Source organism: Coenobita brevimanus, chromosome 2, assembly GCF_032717465.1.
Source record: "Coenobita brevimanus isolate Jiangsu-jjx chromosome 2, ASM3271746v2, whole genome shotgun sequence".
Lineage (NCBI taxonomy): Eukaryota > Metazoa > Arthropoda > Malacostraca > Decapoda > Coenobitidae > Coenobita > Coenobita brevimanus.
In genome coordinates, this window is record NC_136955.1 from 19,691,385 (window position 1) to 19,710,317 (window position 18,933).

An 18,933-nucleotide genomic window follows, 5' to 3' on the forward strand; every position below is an offset into this window, starting at 1 on the left:
CATATCACTATTACTACATCACTGGCTTGGTTTTACGCATATTGATAACATGGTTCAGTGTTAATTTCGTAAAACAAGCAAAATATCTGCGCCTTGTATCAGCAGAGTATTGGACGGCAGGCGTATAGGACGGACAACCCTGCAAATAGGCCTACACTAGGGTTATGACTAGAAAAAAAAAATAACCTGCAGCTGGAATCGATGAGAATTTTGGTACATAATACAAATGTATTATGACATTTCGCTTAATTCCATCAAAAGATCCCCCACACCAAGTCAAATTGTTTTGCAAAAAACACAAAATCGTAAAACGTAAGATGTACACTACATAGTTACAGTGTTATTTTTTTTACCACAAACTTCACATCTAAGTAGGTGTTCGTCTTACTCTTTCCCACTCAACTGCTCCATCAGTTTTACTGCCCTTTCAGCATTGATTTTGGTCCGTGGTATGTTCAGAGCAGATCTTTCCTTTCTCCAGTGGGTTTCAAGGCATTTCAGTGCGCTAGGGCACATGAGTTCTTTATCGCTGGTCAGTAGGTATTCTCTAAATTTCTGATCAGAAAACCACACCTCTTGCCAGTCATAGGCAATATAGTGTGCTGGTATCTCCAATGCGCCTCTCCAGTTTGGAAGCAGAAAATACGCGAGTAGGGTGTAAATTGCCCTTGAATTCCAGTGGGCGCTATGTAATAATGGTAGTTTCCTCCATTTGATTTCCAGAAATGCCCCTTGTTCCCTGTAGAATTGGAATGCTTTGCACAATTCATACAGGAATTTAAAGTCATCTCTCCATCCCGGCTTTTCACCCATTTCCATTTTCTTACCTGCTTCAAAAGAACTTTGTAGTTCCGCATACTTTTCAGTTAGTTCTTCATCACACTCGTAAGTCAAATTTGGCTTAGTGAAACCTTTGTCACAAAGAAGTCCAAAACATGTTTCATGATCTTGTCCAATACATGATGCTGACATCCAATATATTGTGGTTTGTCCAAACCCTATTCAGTCATTTTCTTCTGTACCCTAACCACAACACCATTCGTATGTCCTGTGTTTACAGCCATTGCATCACAGATGATCATTTTCATACTTGACCAGGCATCATGTTTATCTAGAACTTTCTAATTGCCATTGAAAATATCCTGAGCTGATCCACTACTATAATTTATGATTCCCAAACTGATCTTAGTTTTGCTTTGCAGGCGACTACCTGGTACTCTCTACTGGATATTCTTTTTTTTTTTTTTTTTTTAAATCAAAATGCAAACAATAGTTTTTCTCTTCTTGTAGTAGCGATTTAATTTTTTCCTTTTGTTTTTCTTCAGCCTGACAACGCCACGCCATACACCAGACTGTGTAGGTGTGGAAACAGGGATTCCTTCATTACCGAGAGCTGAGCTCACACTAGATCAGCATTTCCCAATCTGGGGGAAATTTTCCCCTGGGGGGAAATTTCAGGATTCCAGGGGGGAAATTTATTGAGGGAAATACAGATTACTAGCTATTAGCCGACAGCAGAAAAATCTCATAGAAAGTGGCGATTGACTTTTCTTCAAGCACTATATAAAAATATAAAACATGCCACGATTGCCTTTAGTCAGAGAGAGAGAGAGAGAACGAAGGAAGAGAGGGGGGGGTGGGGAGGGAATCCCAATTGGTGAACTGGTTGAAGGGGAAAAAAAAAAGAAAAAAGGTTGGGAACCACTGCACTAGATGCTTTACTGGTTGACAACGAATGACCTGTTACCAGTTTCGTCGCATGGTATGTTGAAGATGGCATCTTCCTTGTACTTGGGGCTTCTTCATTGTTATTGTTCTCTGTATCTCTTGTGGAGACACTTGAAGTAGTATCTTCAGTTTCATTCTCATATGATGTACCAACTTGCTGTGGTATTGGAGTATCACTTGTTTCACTGTTTTCGCCTCTTTGATGGATGGATTGGGGATAACGCTGCAAGTTTGTGTAGTGTATCACTTATCCACCAGATATTACTTGTTTATGATACACTTCCCTATCTTCCCGGCAATGCCACTCCACATGAACTTTGGTTTATGTCAAAAAGATTTTTCAGCTCGTTTTGAAACTACTTCTAGTCTTCTTTGGTAGCATTCATATTCACTGAACAGTTTCTTCAGCAGTGCTTTAATCGTTTGGTAACTCATTGCAGGAAAACTTAACTTTTGCCGTAACTGGATTAGTTCGCCATATATTTACTGAATCCTGCTTTTCTTCAGTTTATCCTCTTCTAAAAACGCATGGTACCTTCCCAATACATCATATTTTGAAGGCATTCTGACATAGTCAGCCAAACTTCCTATCCTGGGTAGATCACGCCGCTTCGTATATTTTGGCAAGTTTGCACGACAGAATCACAAGAACTGAAGTATGCCATGTGAATACCGTTTTAATAAACACTAGGTATCCTGCAAACACAAATATAGTAGAAATATATCGATCTTGACTGAACAACACAGATTAAAAAAGAAAATGCGCAAATTTAGTCCAATGGAAAATGTTTGTGTGGGGAGACTTTTTTAAGGCAAATGCAAAACCAACATCATATTTGTGTTTTGTACATTAAAGTTCATCACCCAGCATAACATGGTTTTTAAAATTAGGGAAAATTATTTTCTTTCATAACCCTAGCCTACACTGTATTCCAAGATGTATAGCAAAATTCAGAAGGTTATTCTTCCCACAATTTCAGGTAATAAATGTCACTGTATATCAGTATGGATCTAATACTTAGTCGCAACGATGATAGACTTACTGATGACCTTATGGACGAAAATGGTCTTCCTCATACTTCACCCATAATGACTTCAGTAACTATATAAGCATTTCAGAATTCGAGCCTTACTGATACAGCCTAATCTTTGGAACACTTACCCCAAAAGACATTGTATACACATACAATACACATACGGGACACACACAGACACACAGTGCTGAATATAGTGCACACGATGGGGATATTGTACTCAAGAAGACTAGCGGTGGTCTACCAATTATGTGTGCATTCACTGCCAAGAAATAAGATAAAGGGCAGGATGATGAGAGAGAGAGAGAGAGAGAGAGAGAGAGAGAGAGAGTAGGAGCAGAAGTTTTGCTGTCATGGATAAGGGAGATGATGATGATGGTGATGATGTTGACAGCGAAGACGATGGTGATGATAAATGAAGATGATGAGGATAGTAACAAAGACGATGATGACTGATGAAGACGACAATGAAGACGATGAAGATGAAGACGACAAGAAAAATATGAAAATACTTATCCATTCCTGCCCACAGTGCAATTTTGTCTCATGTGACCCATCATCTTCCTCTGATTTCCTGACCAGAAAATACTAAAATGAGCTCATCAGATTACACCAAAAATATTCCCTCACACTTCCTAAAACCAATACTCCTCTTGTATTAATTTTAGGTATAGGGCTTGGGACCTAGCAGGTTAATAATGACTTTGCTCAATCACAAAAATTACTTTCACCAAATCTCTCGGTGCGCTCCGATTCGAATCAGAAATCAGAAATTCAGAGTTTCTTTCTTCGATCAGGGTATTGTATTAGTTGGACTCGGATTCAGTCAAAAAAAAAATATATATATATATATATATATATATATATATATATATATATATATATATATATATATATATATATATATATATATATATAATTAGTTTTGAAAAGGCAAAACCTGGTTGCTCTCAGCAATCGTAGGAAAATACTGCTGTGCTATTCACGCAACATTAGACCGTTACTTCTTGCGCAGCCGACTGTTACGCTAATCTGTCTGATAAAAAATCGTTTCCTCGATTCACGGAAAAACTATGGGGAATCACAGGTTGTCTATGAAACGAAAATTAATGAGGATTTTTATGCGATTTCCAAATTGATGTCTATCTTTCTTGTAGCTTAAAAATTGGCTGAGATATCCAAAAAAGTTCGCTACTGTACCACAGAGTTTTCCTCCCGTCCCCTGTCCCCATTTCTTGCTGATGCGATAAATCTTTTTCTCTGGTACATATGTCGGGGGTCTAAACTGTGACTAAATTTGGTGTTCTCGCTCTCTTCGCTCGCTCGAACAATTAACCAGCCATATCCAAAAATTGAAATAGTTAAGGAAGAGGTGTTAGGGAGTTTCCTTAACCGACCGCATTACAGACTAGACTATTCATTAATGCTTTTGTTGTGAATTTCCTATTGCCATCAAATAATAGTTCGTCACACTTTCCATTACCACTCCAGGTGGAGATGCGTGGGAGAAATTTAGCTCGACTTGGACCGAAATTTTTGTATACTGTCTTCTCAATGAAAAAAAAAAAAAGTATTTGTGGGTATTTTTCTTCCTATTTACGTCTCTAGGAATGAAGGATAAATAACGTAATCTCCTTTATCTCTCCAGGTAAGACGGAAACAATGAAGAAGAAACAGTGTATATGTATTGTGAGTTTATGCATATTACACAACACGTTGCTGGAAGGTGGAAGGGCTTGTTAGAACGTATGCCCCAAGCTATACGCGCGCACGAGAGAGAGAGAGAGAGAGAGAGCGAGAGCGAGTGAGAGAGAGAGAGAGAGAGAGAGAGAGAGAGAGAGAGAGAGAGAGAGAAACGTGAAGGAAAAGGAAGAATGAATAGAGGCAATGTGGAAGAACAGCAAACTAAAGGCCAAAGTAACTTACATATAGAAAGAAAATGTGACAAAACAGATGTAAATAGATAGTGTGGAAAGTAGGAGCTTTAAAAAAATTGGTGAATAACAGTGAAGGAGAAAAGAAATTCAAGATAAAGGTGACTCTATACAACCCTTTGACTCTGATGCTGGGACATCAGTATATTAGTGGGCAGTAAAGCATGATAGGATGAGTACCCCCTGTGAAGATCGAATTCTCACGATGGGTGGTGTACACAGTAGGAGGGTGTAACTTGCAGTTTCTAAGAGTTCAGTACGTGGAGGTAGAGAAAGTGTGTGCGTGTGTGTGTGTGTGTGTGTGCGCGCGCGCTGATAAAACTTAATGGGTTGATGATGGGTGATCGCGTAGCGGAGACGTAATGCACACTGAAGATGGGCGTTCTATCTAGGTCCGTATGTGGTCGGCGACTATTTACGTCAACATTTTCTCGTATCAGAACAGAGCAAAGAACAAGGAGAACGTAAGCACATGCTGATATTATATACCTGGTAGAGATGAGTACCGATAATGTAAGACAGTTATTTGTGTCCTCTTTCCACACCATTTTCTTCAGCAGTCAGTGTTCTCATGTTTCTTTTCTCCCCACAGTGCCGAGGGCAGTAAGCGGCAGCAGTGGAGGCGTGGGTATCAGTGGAAATCAGGTAAGTACACTCGATAACAGACGTCCTGTCCTATTCCTTTGCTTTATTTTCCTTTCATGGATCTTTGAATAGTAGTCTGATGAATCTACAGCATCCGACATTAATGACACTGATCTGCTGCCAGATATTGTTGTCAGTTTTGGTGACTGGAGATTTACCACAGAGATTATTTAAATACACAGGGTCACATTATCAGAGCAACAGCAATCCGAGATTGCAAATCTCCTCCAAGGAAGAGGTGCAATTATTGTAGGCATTATTTATCAAGTTAGAAGAAAAAATGTTCAACGTGCCACTATCCCGCAATGATAAAGAATCCTTTTAAATATTCCTGGATCTGAATGATGATCCGGATCACCACCAAAATCTACTGCATTGTTCCTTGGGCCATACCCTACCCCTCCAAAAAAAAATTCAGTAAAATCCATTCATAGCTTTTAGAGTAATCCTGCAAACAGACAAACAGAAAAACAGACAAACAAACCAACGCCGCCAAAAACGTAACCTCCTTGGTGGGCGTAATAAGAACATAAGCCCGTCTCCGGCAACATCCTCTATGGGTCAGCCCCCCCCCCCACCCACATGTGTTTTTTCCATGGACCTGATCTCATTTCATGGACCCATTTTCCTTTATGGAACTATTTTCCCTCTTGGCTCTCTTTTTCCATCATTTTACTTCCCTCCTTGGGCCTATTTTTCACATGACCTAATTTTCATGCATGGTTAAGTTTTCTTCCTCCATGAACTTGCTTTTCCCCGCTGACCTTTTTTTTTTTTTTTTTTTTTCATCTGAATCTATTTTCCGCATTGGACAGATTTTCTCCATTGACGTGTTTCCTCTGGACAAGTTATATTTTTTTTTCTATGGAAGTTCTATTCTTCCTGTGACCAACTTTTCCCGTACAGTCTACCTACTTTTTCCCCCATGGACACGTTTTCTTTCCATAGACGTATTTTCTTCCACGAACCTATTTTCATCATTGACTTATTCTTCCCCATGGGCCAATTTTCTCCCCAAGTGGAAACGCTAATTACTCATACTGATTTCTTTCCTTCCATGGACCTCCTTCTGCTATGGTCCTTTGCTGCCTACTGTGCCTATGTTTCTGCTTGGGTTAATTTCTCCAAAGGAAGTATTCCCCCATGAACCTATTTTGCCACACGTACCTTTTCTACCTATGGGCCTGTTTGCGCCATGGACCTATTCCACATTGAACCTAATTTCCCCTGTCCACCCACCTTCCCACCCAGTCACAAACCCACATACATAGCCACTCACCTCGTGTAGCAAGGCCATCTTTCTGCCTTGTTCTTTGACACCTACCAATCCATAAATCTCATCCTTTCACCCACCCTAGCCCACCTACCCACCCCATTAACCCAACCACCCACCCCATTAACCCAACCACCCACCCACTCTGCTCTGCCTATCCCACTCGCTCACCCACCCCACTCACTCTGCCCGCTCCATCCACTCTGCCATCCCACTCACCCTGCGCACCCATCTGTTCCAGTCTCCGTGCCTGTCCATCCACCCACCGAGTCCACATCCGCAGTAACCCCACTCCGTCCACGCACCCACTCACTCCATCCCACAAGTGTAGAGTCTCTACACTGTGCTCCATCCTGTCTACTTACCCGCTCCCCTCCACCCACCATTCACACCCATCCAGCCATCCACCCTGCACACCCATCCTGCTCACCCCATCTGTACCATCTCACCCTAGCTATTCATCCACCCACCATCCCACCCCACCTGTCTACTCACCAAACTCCATTGGTAAGATGAGTTACAAGTTTCCACACACACACACACACACACACACACACACACACACACACACACACACACACACACACACACACACACACACACACACACACACACACACACACACACACACACACACACACACACACACACACACACACACACACACACACACACACACACACACACACACACACACACACACACACACACACACACACACACACACACACACACACACACACACACACACACACACACACACACACACACACACACACACACACACACACACACACACACACACACACACACACACACACACACACACACACACACACACACACACACACACACACACACACACACACACACACACACACACACACACACACACACACACACACACACACACACACACACACACACACACACACACACACACACACACACACACACACACACACACACACACACACACACACACACACACACACACACACACACACACACACACACACACACACACACACACACACACACACACACACACACACACACACACACACACACACACACACACACACACACACACACACACACACACACACACACACACACACACACACACACACACACACACACACACACACACACACACACACACACACACACACACACACACACACACACACACACACACACACACACACACACACACACACACACTCTCTCTCTCTCTTACACTTTTAGAGTATGAAGTAAGAGAAAGTGCATATGTACAAGCCCACGTGTTATTTCTTTTCTTACGATATATCCTAAGCATGTGACGATGGTAGGATACATCTGAAACTTCTGTATGGTTTCCGGCCACACTCTAAAGTGGGATACAGACTAAGCACATTTAAGTCATAGGTGTGTCAATAATGATAATGAAGAATTAGGGGTTCGTTTACACCTTCGAGTTTTCAGTTTTTATAATGTGGTCGAGAGAGAGAGAGAGAGAGAGAGAGAGAGAGAGAGAGAGAGAGAGAGAGAGAGAGATTTTGTTGCAGACAGTACCACATTCATACGGTTTCTTGAGAGTAGCCCCGAAAGGCCGAGTACATCCATCACATATACACTTGCAGCTATCAGACAAAATTATTAAGCTTGAAAGGGAACCGTGGAAGTAGACGTTAAGGAAGGCTATATTCTAATCTCCTGTCTTCAAGATGTGTCTCCTGATCTAGATAGTATCGTCTAAGAAAAAATAAATAAAAAACAAAATTAAGACGCTGTCATGGTAAATGTGTTGATGCATGCGTTACAGTGAGTGTTTATATTTTTATCTTCATTAGCACAGCTGCGAAATACCTCATAGTCAAACTAGTGGGTATACCGTAGTGAAAAAAAAAAAAAAAAATCAAGCAATAAAAAAATATCTATCTATCTATCTATAGCCCGACGCCCTAATCCCGCAAAGGGTGGCCGCAGACAAAACGCCTCCAAGTCGCTCTGTCACCCACCATTTGACTACCCTCCCCCCAACTCACCCCCCCCTCCCTCATATACCTCTCAACTCCATCCCTCCACCTCATCCTCGGTCTACCTCTCCCTCTCCCTCCCTCCATCTCACCTACATACACCCTCTTAGTCAGTCTTTCATTCTCCATTCTCTTCACATGTCCAAACCACCTCAGTGTATTTCTCCTAATGACAGCAATTTATTAGTGTGGAGATTTGATTATCATAATTTATAGTCAAGAATAAGCTTTTTGCCTTGCAGTATGTTTACGTCTTATTTGCTTTATTCGCGTTACTTCGAAACGATTATATTCTGCTTGAAAGAGAATGCTCACAACCTCTCAGGCTGAAATATGTCTCTTCTTAACGGAATCTAGGAATCTGGAGCCATTGTCGTTGAGCTCCAGGCCCTTGTGGACGTGACCCCGGTGAACTGCAGGCTGAAGTTGTCCTCCTGCAGTCCATTAAACTCCTTTGGGAGATAGAGAAGTTGAGGGACGGTTGAGTAATCGGGTACCTTCACCACCCACTTTAATTGGTGTTACCACGCTAAGGAGTCCCTGTCCAGTATCTACAATGAGCTAAAAGTAAATTGTAAAAAAATGCATTGTAGGATTTAAGGAGTTTCAGATTCTTTATTAATACTTTGTCTCTCCTCCCCAGAGCACGAGTAGCAATAACCGTCTCGAGCGAGCACCCCCATCCCGACCTGCGCCAATGTGGGACCAACCCCTCCTGAGGCCACAGTTCGACAACAGCAGCAGCAACAGGGTGGTGGCAGCGGCTGGCAGAACTGCTTTTCTTCACTGCCTCGTCAAACACCTTGGGAATCGTGTGGTAAGTAGAAAAATAAATAAATAAAACTTCTGGTCTGTGTAATCATCAGGGTAACAAAATCGGATGGCCTCTGTAATTGATTGTTTAGTTTAACAGTGATCTGTTTTCAGTAGTCTGGTTGCTATTAAAATGGTCTGTATTCATCAACTCAATATTATCTGGCTGAAATCGTCAGTGCTTCAATCGCCCAGTTCAAACCGCACGGTATAAATAAGTGCTCAGCTGAAATCAACTTAAAAGTTACACATTAACACCAGCCGTAACAGCAGGGAGGCAGGGATAGCGGTTAGGATATCGCTTCACTGCCTTTCCAGATACATCGGCAATGAAGTGTTTTCTACCAAAATCATCTAGTTTAGTTTTTCAGCCCTCTAGTGCGAGTAGTTAGGAGGATATTCAATTTTTGGGTTAATATTTCAATAGTCTGATCAGAGAAAGTTCATTAGGTCTATGATCTAGTTGATTCTGGCCTTCGTTCCTACATTTCACAACATGGAAATGTTTTGTTTATTCTCTTCCTTCTATGTGTTGATTGTTCTTCTAACCGACGCGTGATGTCATGACCTCACGCCCTTACCTCTGAACTGATTAACCTGAAAATTGCTACAGTGCATTTACTCATAACGGACCAGCAATCCCTACCCCCTTTCAGCTTAGTTGGCGGCCAAGTATTGTCAGACTGGAAGGTAATTTTGACTGGCAGTTAAGGAGTGTCGTGACTTCTTCATAACTATGACTCATCGATTTCCATACACCAATGACTAAGTTATTAAGTTGTGGGAATTGCTCAGTTCCATCACATGAAAGCAAAACAATTATATCGGTATTCATGTGACGCACATAAGATTTTGTTTTTCTTTATAGGAGCTTTATTATTTTATAGTACAAAACAGTATGTAAAGTCGAGCCGGAAATAACCAAAAGACAACTACAAACCACGAGAGGGTAACACAGAGATCTCAAAAAACACTTGTTCTAATTAATTCCTATTGCAGTAGAGATATGAGGCGAGTTTGATTCGAACGTGCCGTCAACCTGCTTATGTCTGGCTTCTTTTCATATATCTATCTATTGCCAGACTCCTCAATCCTGTAAGGGGTGGCCACAAACAAATCGCCTCCATGTCGCCCTGTCCAACGCCATTTCACTTCTTTTCATGTGAGTGGTAAATACAAGTGAATACATTACTGTATTTATCTGTTAGAGGCAAACATTGGGAAATGCCATGATTCTGCTCACATAGGTTGGCTTTTAGATTTTTTTTTTCCTCCTTGAACAGATATGAATGGAATTTGCTTTTTATGAACGTAAGCTTTTTTTTTTTTCTCTTCTTAAGACTTTCTCTGTTATATCTCTACTAGCCCTTGGTACCATATTATATAATGGTTACATAATGGTAGCGATACCAAACACAGTTGATTAGAATTCTTTCAAGTTTGGTTCGTAGATCATGTTTTAATTATTATTATTGTTATTATTATTATTATTATTCTCTCCGAAAAGGAGGGTATGTTTTCGCCCCTGTTATGTTTGTTTGTTTGTCTGTTAGCAGGATTACTTAAAAACTAAAGGAGAGATCTGGACTAAATTTGGCGGGTAGATAGTCCATGTTCCAGGGAACAATCGATTAAGTCTTGGGATCGAACCGGATCTTATTACAGCTTCTGGATCCGGAAAACACTTTTTGCGAAACCGTAATCAGTGATGAGAAAACCAAATCCATTACGAAGAGTGGTTTGGAAAATATGTTGTCCTTGTCGAAGAGATGCGCTCCACTGAGTGCCCCTCTAGTTCAATATTTCATTAAGCTCAGTAAATCCCCCAAACACACGATATAAATGATAAAACACTGGGCATTACACGTATTATAAAAATGTCATTAAATACATTAGTTTTGTGCTGTGATCAAACTGCCGCTTCGAGCATGCAATTATCATGAATAATAACAGAACATCATTGATTTAAAAATTTAGCCATGAAACTTTTGCCACATTTAAATTTACATTCCCGTTGCTGTTTGAACACCAGTTACCATGATTTTTTTTTTTTTTTTTTTTACACCAGGCTGAGCTGTGTGTGTGCTGTATGCTGTGAAAGCTTTAATTAATCGGTTGAAATAAACATGAGGGAAATAACATGCCAACACAAATGTATATAAAAAGGGGGAGATTAGTGTTTGCACATAACATACATCTATTGAACGATGATGACAGTAAAAATCAGTAAAAAAGAAACAATCAAGTGAATTACTAAAGCAAATCTATGCGTGGCTGAGAACAAATCTGCAGGCAACCACTGATATCTAAGACGTAAATGAGGACACTGTAGGTCCCCTTCATTCCAGGAGTCTACTGCGCAATAAAAAAAAATGAAAAGTCGTATATATAGCAATTTCTTCAGTCAGATAAATGCAAGACTTACAAAATACGGGCAAGAAAATTACGAGAACCCCCGTATGTCTCATGGCAACAAGTCACACGAATAATTTTATGTGTTATGGAGTTGTGTAAATGTGCCATACGGCTGGAAATAAGTCCGTGGTACAGTTATCTCCTAAAGTTTCTTTAGCCATGTTGTACCTCCCTGCAAGATGTGACACAGTCGTTGTAGTAACGGCAAAGTCGCAGTAGTAGCGTATTTGACGACAGACGCGTGTGGCGGGAGGGTATGCCAGACATCATAATAGTAAATAAATACAAGAGTAATGAACACATAGCCAAAGCTAACAATAATGATTAGTATATATTCATTAATACAAAATAGCAATAGGAATGTAAATACAAGCATAATGATATCAAAAATATATCATGAAGGTTGTTGCAGGTTTAGTCATCATACCTTAGGCTGCGTACACGGAGAAAGCAGGTTGCCTGCTCGCTGGTTTCCAGCGCCGACCCGCGCTGGATACCTGCGCGGGTAGGTGTTCACAAAGGAAGCAGGTAACCAGCTCCGACCCGCGCGACGTTAAAGGGACAAGGACCTAGTAATAAATTTGCACATCATTGTTGATTGTTTCTTTCACTTGCTTTTGTAATCCACTGACTAATGTCAACAAAATATTTTTGTGATAAAGCTTCAACTATCAACCTACACAATCAGGACCAGATTCACACAATAAAATGCTATTTTGCTTACCTTCAAAATCTAATTCTCTGTTTCAGCCCACAGTTTATCCGTTACATTTCTGTTTGCATGGAGCTTACTCCTTTTGACCCATAATGGTGATCGCTCAAAAACTTTGGCAATTAGGAGCTCAACGTCAATCTTGCTCTCCAGTCTGTACACCTCTACCCACGTCTACCAGCGCGGGTTGAGCAGGCAAGAATGGTCCGAGGATTCCGGAAAGCGGGTTGAAGCAGGCTGCCTGCTCCGACACGCTCGACTCCGCTTCTTCTATATGAACACCCCCACTTGTTTATATGGGATGCGTTCCCAGAGAAAGCGGGTTTGCCCGCGCGGGTTACCGGCGCCGACATGCTTCAAGAATTGAACCATACAAACAAGTGGGGGTGTTCATAGAAGAAGCAGGGTCGAGCGTGTCGGAGCAAGCAGCCTGCTTTAACCCGCTTTCCGGAATCCTCGGACCATTCTTGCCTGCTCAACCCGCGCGGGTAGACGTGGGTAGAGGTGTACAGACTGGCAACGGCGCGAAATTGTGGAGATCGCGACACGCCAGTAATATGCAGAAATTATTATTTTTTTTCGCCTTTTTTATCAGAATCGGTCATTGTGGACTCAGGATCGGTATGGAAACAAAGATAATGAAATGTAAACATTTTGCGATGGAAAGGCTATTGGTTATTCCCGCAATTTTTTTGCAGGAATAACTAATATAACTCCTTTTTAAGATCGCAAAAAAGATGGTGATATTCTCCAAGGTGTTCTCTCTTGCAGTTTATTTCATGTGTTGCTATTTTTTTTCCTTTTGATCTTTGGGCGAACACTGTCAAGCAACATGAACTCATCAGACGACGAGCTTGACATCTTCACTGTATGCCTGGTAGATCACAACTGACTGCGACCTTGTCCCTTTAACGTTTCCTCGTCCCTTTAACGTTGCACGGGTCGGAGCTGGTTGTCTGCTTCCTTTGTGAACACCTACCCGCGCAGGTAACCAGCGCGGGTCGGTGCCGGAAACAAGCGCGCAGGCAACCTGCTATCTCTGCGTACGCAGCCATAGACACCCTTACCAAACCTTAATGTGAAATCTGTGGTGTTAAGGCTGTTTCTGGATCTCGCTGTGGAACAGCTCGAAAACCTTTCTGAATAGTAAAACATATGGAAACGTGATGATCCGCATATGTTACTAATATATCACCAAAGCAATCGAACATGAAAGGGAAATAAATAACTCTGAATGGGTAGGAATATATTGATCACAGACTACTGGAGGGTTATCACATCAGAGCAAAATAGTTCGAATCACTATCCAACTTTTCCATCATGACGAAAGGTGAGCCATGAGGCTTCAGGTACTAATCGATAGGAGACATTAAAACAATAATAATATCATATGGGATACGTAACAAGGGATATAATAATGGATATATATATACTGTACATACAGGAGGAAACATTAATAACTCAGTTAAGCAAGAGGAATTTGAAGAGAAATAGGAAAGCGAATACCAACTTATCGACGCCCTCCGTCCAGCTGTTCAAAGGTTGTCGTATGATGTGGTATCTGATAATAACTTTTGTATTATGTTGTTTGATAAACCACCCGTATTTAATGGTGTTAGACATTTCAAAGTTAACATGGCCAGTTACACCTTATCTGATATAATCTTCAGAAACTCACTTGTTTTATTGGAAACCATAACCATGGTCAATTATTACATGCCAACAATATCCGAAAACTGTATTACTCCAGTAGCGATATCGGCTAACAGCCCTAACAATGACTCTGCAGAAGCGTATCCATATGTTCTGTGATTCATAACAGGTTCCGAGCGAGATCCATGAGACTGACTTAACACCCCAGATTTCACATTTAATACGGCTTGGTGAGGGTGGCTGAGGCATGATTACTATACCTACAACAACCTTCATGATATATTTGTTTTGATTTTATATTAACATTCCTATTGGTATTATATATTAAACAATACATACTAACATTATTATCATTGGTTATGTGTCTATTACTCCCGTTTTTATTTACTATTATGACGTCTGGTTTAAACATCCGCCACTCACGTTTGTCTTTCTAGTATTAGTAGACTTAGGTACGACTTATCGTTCATTCATAGATACGTGTTTACGCTACTACTGCGACGGTGTCATATCTGACGGGAACTATTTTTAGGAGAAAGGAACTTTGGGAGGAAACTGTACGTACATCAGATACAGTAATATTCCTCTCTAAAAAGATTTTCGCCTTTTTTTTTTTGGGGGGGGGGAAGTTTCACTTTAATGTCTGGTACTTCAATTTAATCATTTGTTCTGGTTAACACTAGACGATTAAGCTTGCCAAAGGGAAACCTACCTCCTCCCAAATGATACTCTATTTATATCGTCTACGTATGGATGCATCACTAACCAGATGTGGGCTATAAGGGTTTGCATCCAAGGATTGTTTGTTTGTTTTTGTTTTTTCGCTTAGTTAATACCACAGAGGGACGAGTGACTGGCCTCTTTCACCTTAAATGTCTGGACTGATTATCCTAGACCCGTACCCCAACGCTCCTAATTGGTCAATATAAGCCCAGAAATGGATTGATGATTGGATGGGTATGGTCTATCCTATTTTCACCTAACTTGAACCAGGTTTTCGCCTTTTTGTAGTTTATTTCATACAGCTCCGTGGCAAAAACTGATAGTGCTACGACTCCACATCCTTGCCATAGTGCTTTTTCTTGACCAGCACCATGATCTAGTGTTCATCTACCGATATCACTACAACTCCGTATTCAGGATAAAGAAATGGCACCTTCAGGCCATGTTAGGGTAAAAAGATTATAGATATGTTGTCTTAATTATAGGTAACATGGATGCGTCACCAAGACGTGCAGGTGTTGACGGCAGGGCTCTTCACATACACGACAGACCAACGCTTCTCTGCACTACACTCTGAGGGCTCTGATGACTGGACTCTGCGCCTCGCCCAAGCCAAGGTGTCAGACTCAGGCACCTACGAGTGTCAGGTGTCAACAGAGCCGAAGATATCCAGGGCCTTCACTCTTCATGTTGTCGGTGAGTTGGACTGGGGAGTAAGGGAACGACTTTTTATTTTCGTCAATCGTTCCCTGCCGACATTGTATCCTGTCTTCCATGTTTCTCATCCCCCCTTGAACATCAGATGGTATCCTTCCCTTTAATACTCTGTTGTGTACTTCATATTACTATCACATAAAAATACTTCATATAACAACTTCCATCGCCGTGACCAACAGGGAACCGTCGGAGAACTTTGCTTATGATTGTACCTCGGGATTATTCTACTCAGCTTCGGAAGTGTGTCTCATGTTGAAGGAGTCAATGAAGGATACATCTAAACGCTCCACTTGAAGTTTCCTTCAGTTTAGTATAATCGCTTGGATATACTACAGCCAAAATTAACAAGAAAAATGAAATACGTGAAGGAGTTAACTCTTTCAGTGCCACGGAGGCGGTTCAGTATTTAATTTAGGTTATATTCTGGTCCTCCTTTTCGGGTTAGTATATTCTAGCATTCCAAGGATTAATGAAGACAGTTTTCGACCTCTCAGCTACTAGAACAATTGTCTACTGGTCAAAGCTTTCTTGTAATAACCTGTGTAGAATAATGCAATACTGCGCTCAAAGAGGGCAAAAAGATCACTGTGGTCCCCTAACTGCTCTAAATCAGTATATTTCTTCACATAGCCTGTTCATATTATTATGTTGCATCTAGAATTTATGTCCATATCATAAAGTAACAAATAATATACACCAGAAGACTAAGATGGAGTAAATTAAAATAAAAATCTAAGGAAGTTGTTGTACAGAGCCATGTGCGCTGTCGAGAACACTGTCTTTTGTTCTTTCTCATCGTGAATGTGTGTTCCATAAGAATGGGATTATTTTTTTGTGTTCCCTTATCTCGGAGAATACCTGATCGTCCGTTCCCTGAGGCCAACCAATGTTCTTACCAGCTATAGAACTTCATAGATCTATGTGTGTAGGGTTGCTTAAGTAGGAAGTAAAAGGAACCAATTTTTTTTCTTTTTTCTTATGTGAAGAAGAAGGAACCAAAGGCCACGAGGCCGCAATAATTGTTCCTTCCAGAAGAAAAACAAAATACAAGAGAAAGCCAAATTCAAGATCCATTCATTTCGAGATGCCTGGACACACTGCGTTTGAAAGACTGGAGATCATAGGAAGCAGGAAATACAGGCAAAGGGAGACAGTTCCATAGTTGACCTGCCTCATAAATGAAGGACTGGGAGTAACGGTTAACTCTTGCATTAGAGAGCTGAACAGAAAAGGGATGAGAGTTTGCTGCTAGATGGGTGCAATGCGTCCGTCGAAGAGGTGGAGGAATGCAAGCAGACAGTTCAGAGGAGCAGTGACCATTGAAGTAGCGATAGAAAAGAGATAAAGATGCAACAGTGCGGCAAAGAGACAGAGGTTGTAGGGAATCAGTAAGAGGAGGAGAGTTAATGAGACGAAAAGTCTTTGACTCCATCCTATTGAGAAGAGCTGTATGTGGGTAACCTCCCCACACATGAGAGTTGTACTGCACACAGGGGCGGATAAAACCCGTGTATAGAATCAACAATTGTGCAGGGGTAAAGAAGGAACAGAGTCGGCTTAGCACACCTAATCTCTTGGAAGCAGATTTTACAAGAGATGTAATATGATCTTTCCAAGACAAGTCCCGAATAAATGAAACCCCAAGCATGTTCAAGGATGATGCAGGATTAAGCTGAATATTATTAAACATTAGTGGGTACACCTGTGGCATATTTTTTCGGGTTGATAGGTGTGAGAACTGAGTCTTAGATACATTGAAAACAACAAGATTATTTTTATCCCAGTCAGAGATACGAGCCAAGTCAGACATTAGGTGTGCCATAGCCTCATCCCTTGTCTGTTGAAGCAGCTGCTGAGATGGGCGTTGCGGGAACCGAATGGAAAGGTGAAGGGTGGAGTCATCAGCGTATGAGTGGATAGGGTTAGATGCACAGCTTAGAAGGTCATTGATGAATAAACGGAAGAGAGTTGGTGATAGGACAGAGCCCTGACGAATACCACTGTTGATAGATCTAGAAGAAGAACGATAACCGTCTACAACAGCGGCTATAGAACGATCAGAAAGGAAGGCACAGATAGAAGGATAGAAACCGTAAGAGGGCAGCTTGGATATTAAAGGTTAATTCTGGAGGGAGGTATGCTTAGAAAGAGAGAGAAAACATAATCTTTCCTTCCAGTCAGTAACATATATTATTGTCTGGCAAATCTAAACTGGCGGCTAGGGTGTGGCACGTACCTCAGTACAGTGTTGCTATGTTTCCCAAACCCGCGATGTGAAACGGCTGTTAAATATGTAAAAGGCAGAACAAATAAGATAAACACATATGAATGCACTGTTAACGTGTGTATTATAATATATGAAAGAACAGTAAACTTATTATGCATAAAATATTCATACAGCAATACAGAAACGTGGCATAAATATTTTTCAGTGTTGCTAAAAAAATATAGGAACTTTTATTGGCATTTACCGTATTTGTGGGGTGGGTAATAATGTCACAATTATGATTATAAGATAATGCGCAGGAATATAAGTAAAAATATACAGATTTCATAGTAAAAAAAAAAATAATATATTAAACCCTCATGAGCGGCAACACTCACACCTTCTGAGTCTAACCCTGCCAGAGCATCTTGGTTCACTTTCCTTTGTGTCCTTGGCTCAGACAGGATGGCAGCTCAACCAGCCCCCAATAATAAGTATTTTTAAATATAATTAGATATAATAAAAACAAAATAAAGAAATGAAAGCATAAGTTTATGTCACTCATACAAGAAACAAAATTCCCCAGGGTGACACACATCTCCCCCCAGAAGAGAGAGAAAGACAGAGAGAGAGGGGGGGGGGCATCGCTCGTATGGAAAACGTGGCGACACTGTACAGAGCTTCGCGCCCCACCCTAGCCGCCAGTTTAGATTTGTCAGACCATAGGAACCAGTTTATTCTTATCTTTCTCATTTCTATCAATGAGGTAAAGTAAAAGGCAGTTATACATTCTAATATATAGTGAGTCTGAACCAAAACTATCAAAAACTGTATATCTTTTCTTATTGTTTTACTGGGAATCTAGAGGGAAATGAGGTAAACATTGTCTTACTTCTTCGTGTAGGTGAGTTTGATCAGGTAACATTATTAACTAGGCCCATAGTCATTGTGTGAAGTGCACATCCATAAGTCCCTGATGTTGTACTGGGTTTAGTTATGAAGGACGGTTAGGGGTTACTCTGGTATATCGTTCAGTATATACTGATAATTGTTGAT

At 41.0% G+C, this 18,933-nt stretch overlaps 1 protein-coding gene across 1 annotated transcript in view; it reads left to right on the top strand.

Annotated features, from left to right (window-relative positions):
- The first annotated feature begins 4,901 nt into the window (after positions 1-4,901).
- Positions 4,902-18,933, top strand: part of LOC145391736 (zwei Ig domain protein zig-8-like) — a 28,457-nt gene continuing 14,425 nt past the window's right edge. Inside the window, exons 1-4 of the mRNA XM_080266274.1 lie at positions 4,902-4,917; positions 5,289-5,341; positions 9,282-9,455; positions 15,440-15,650. Coding sequence (XP_080122400.1) covers positions 4,902-4,917; positions 5,289-5,341; positions 9,282-9,455; positions 15,440-15,650 — 454 coding nt within the window. The remainder of the gene's footprint in view (positions 4,918-5,288; positions 5,342-9,281; positions 9,456-15,439; positions 15,651-18,933) is intronic.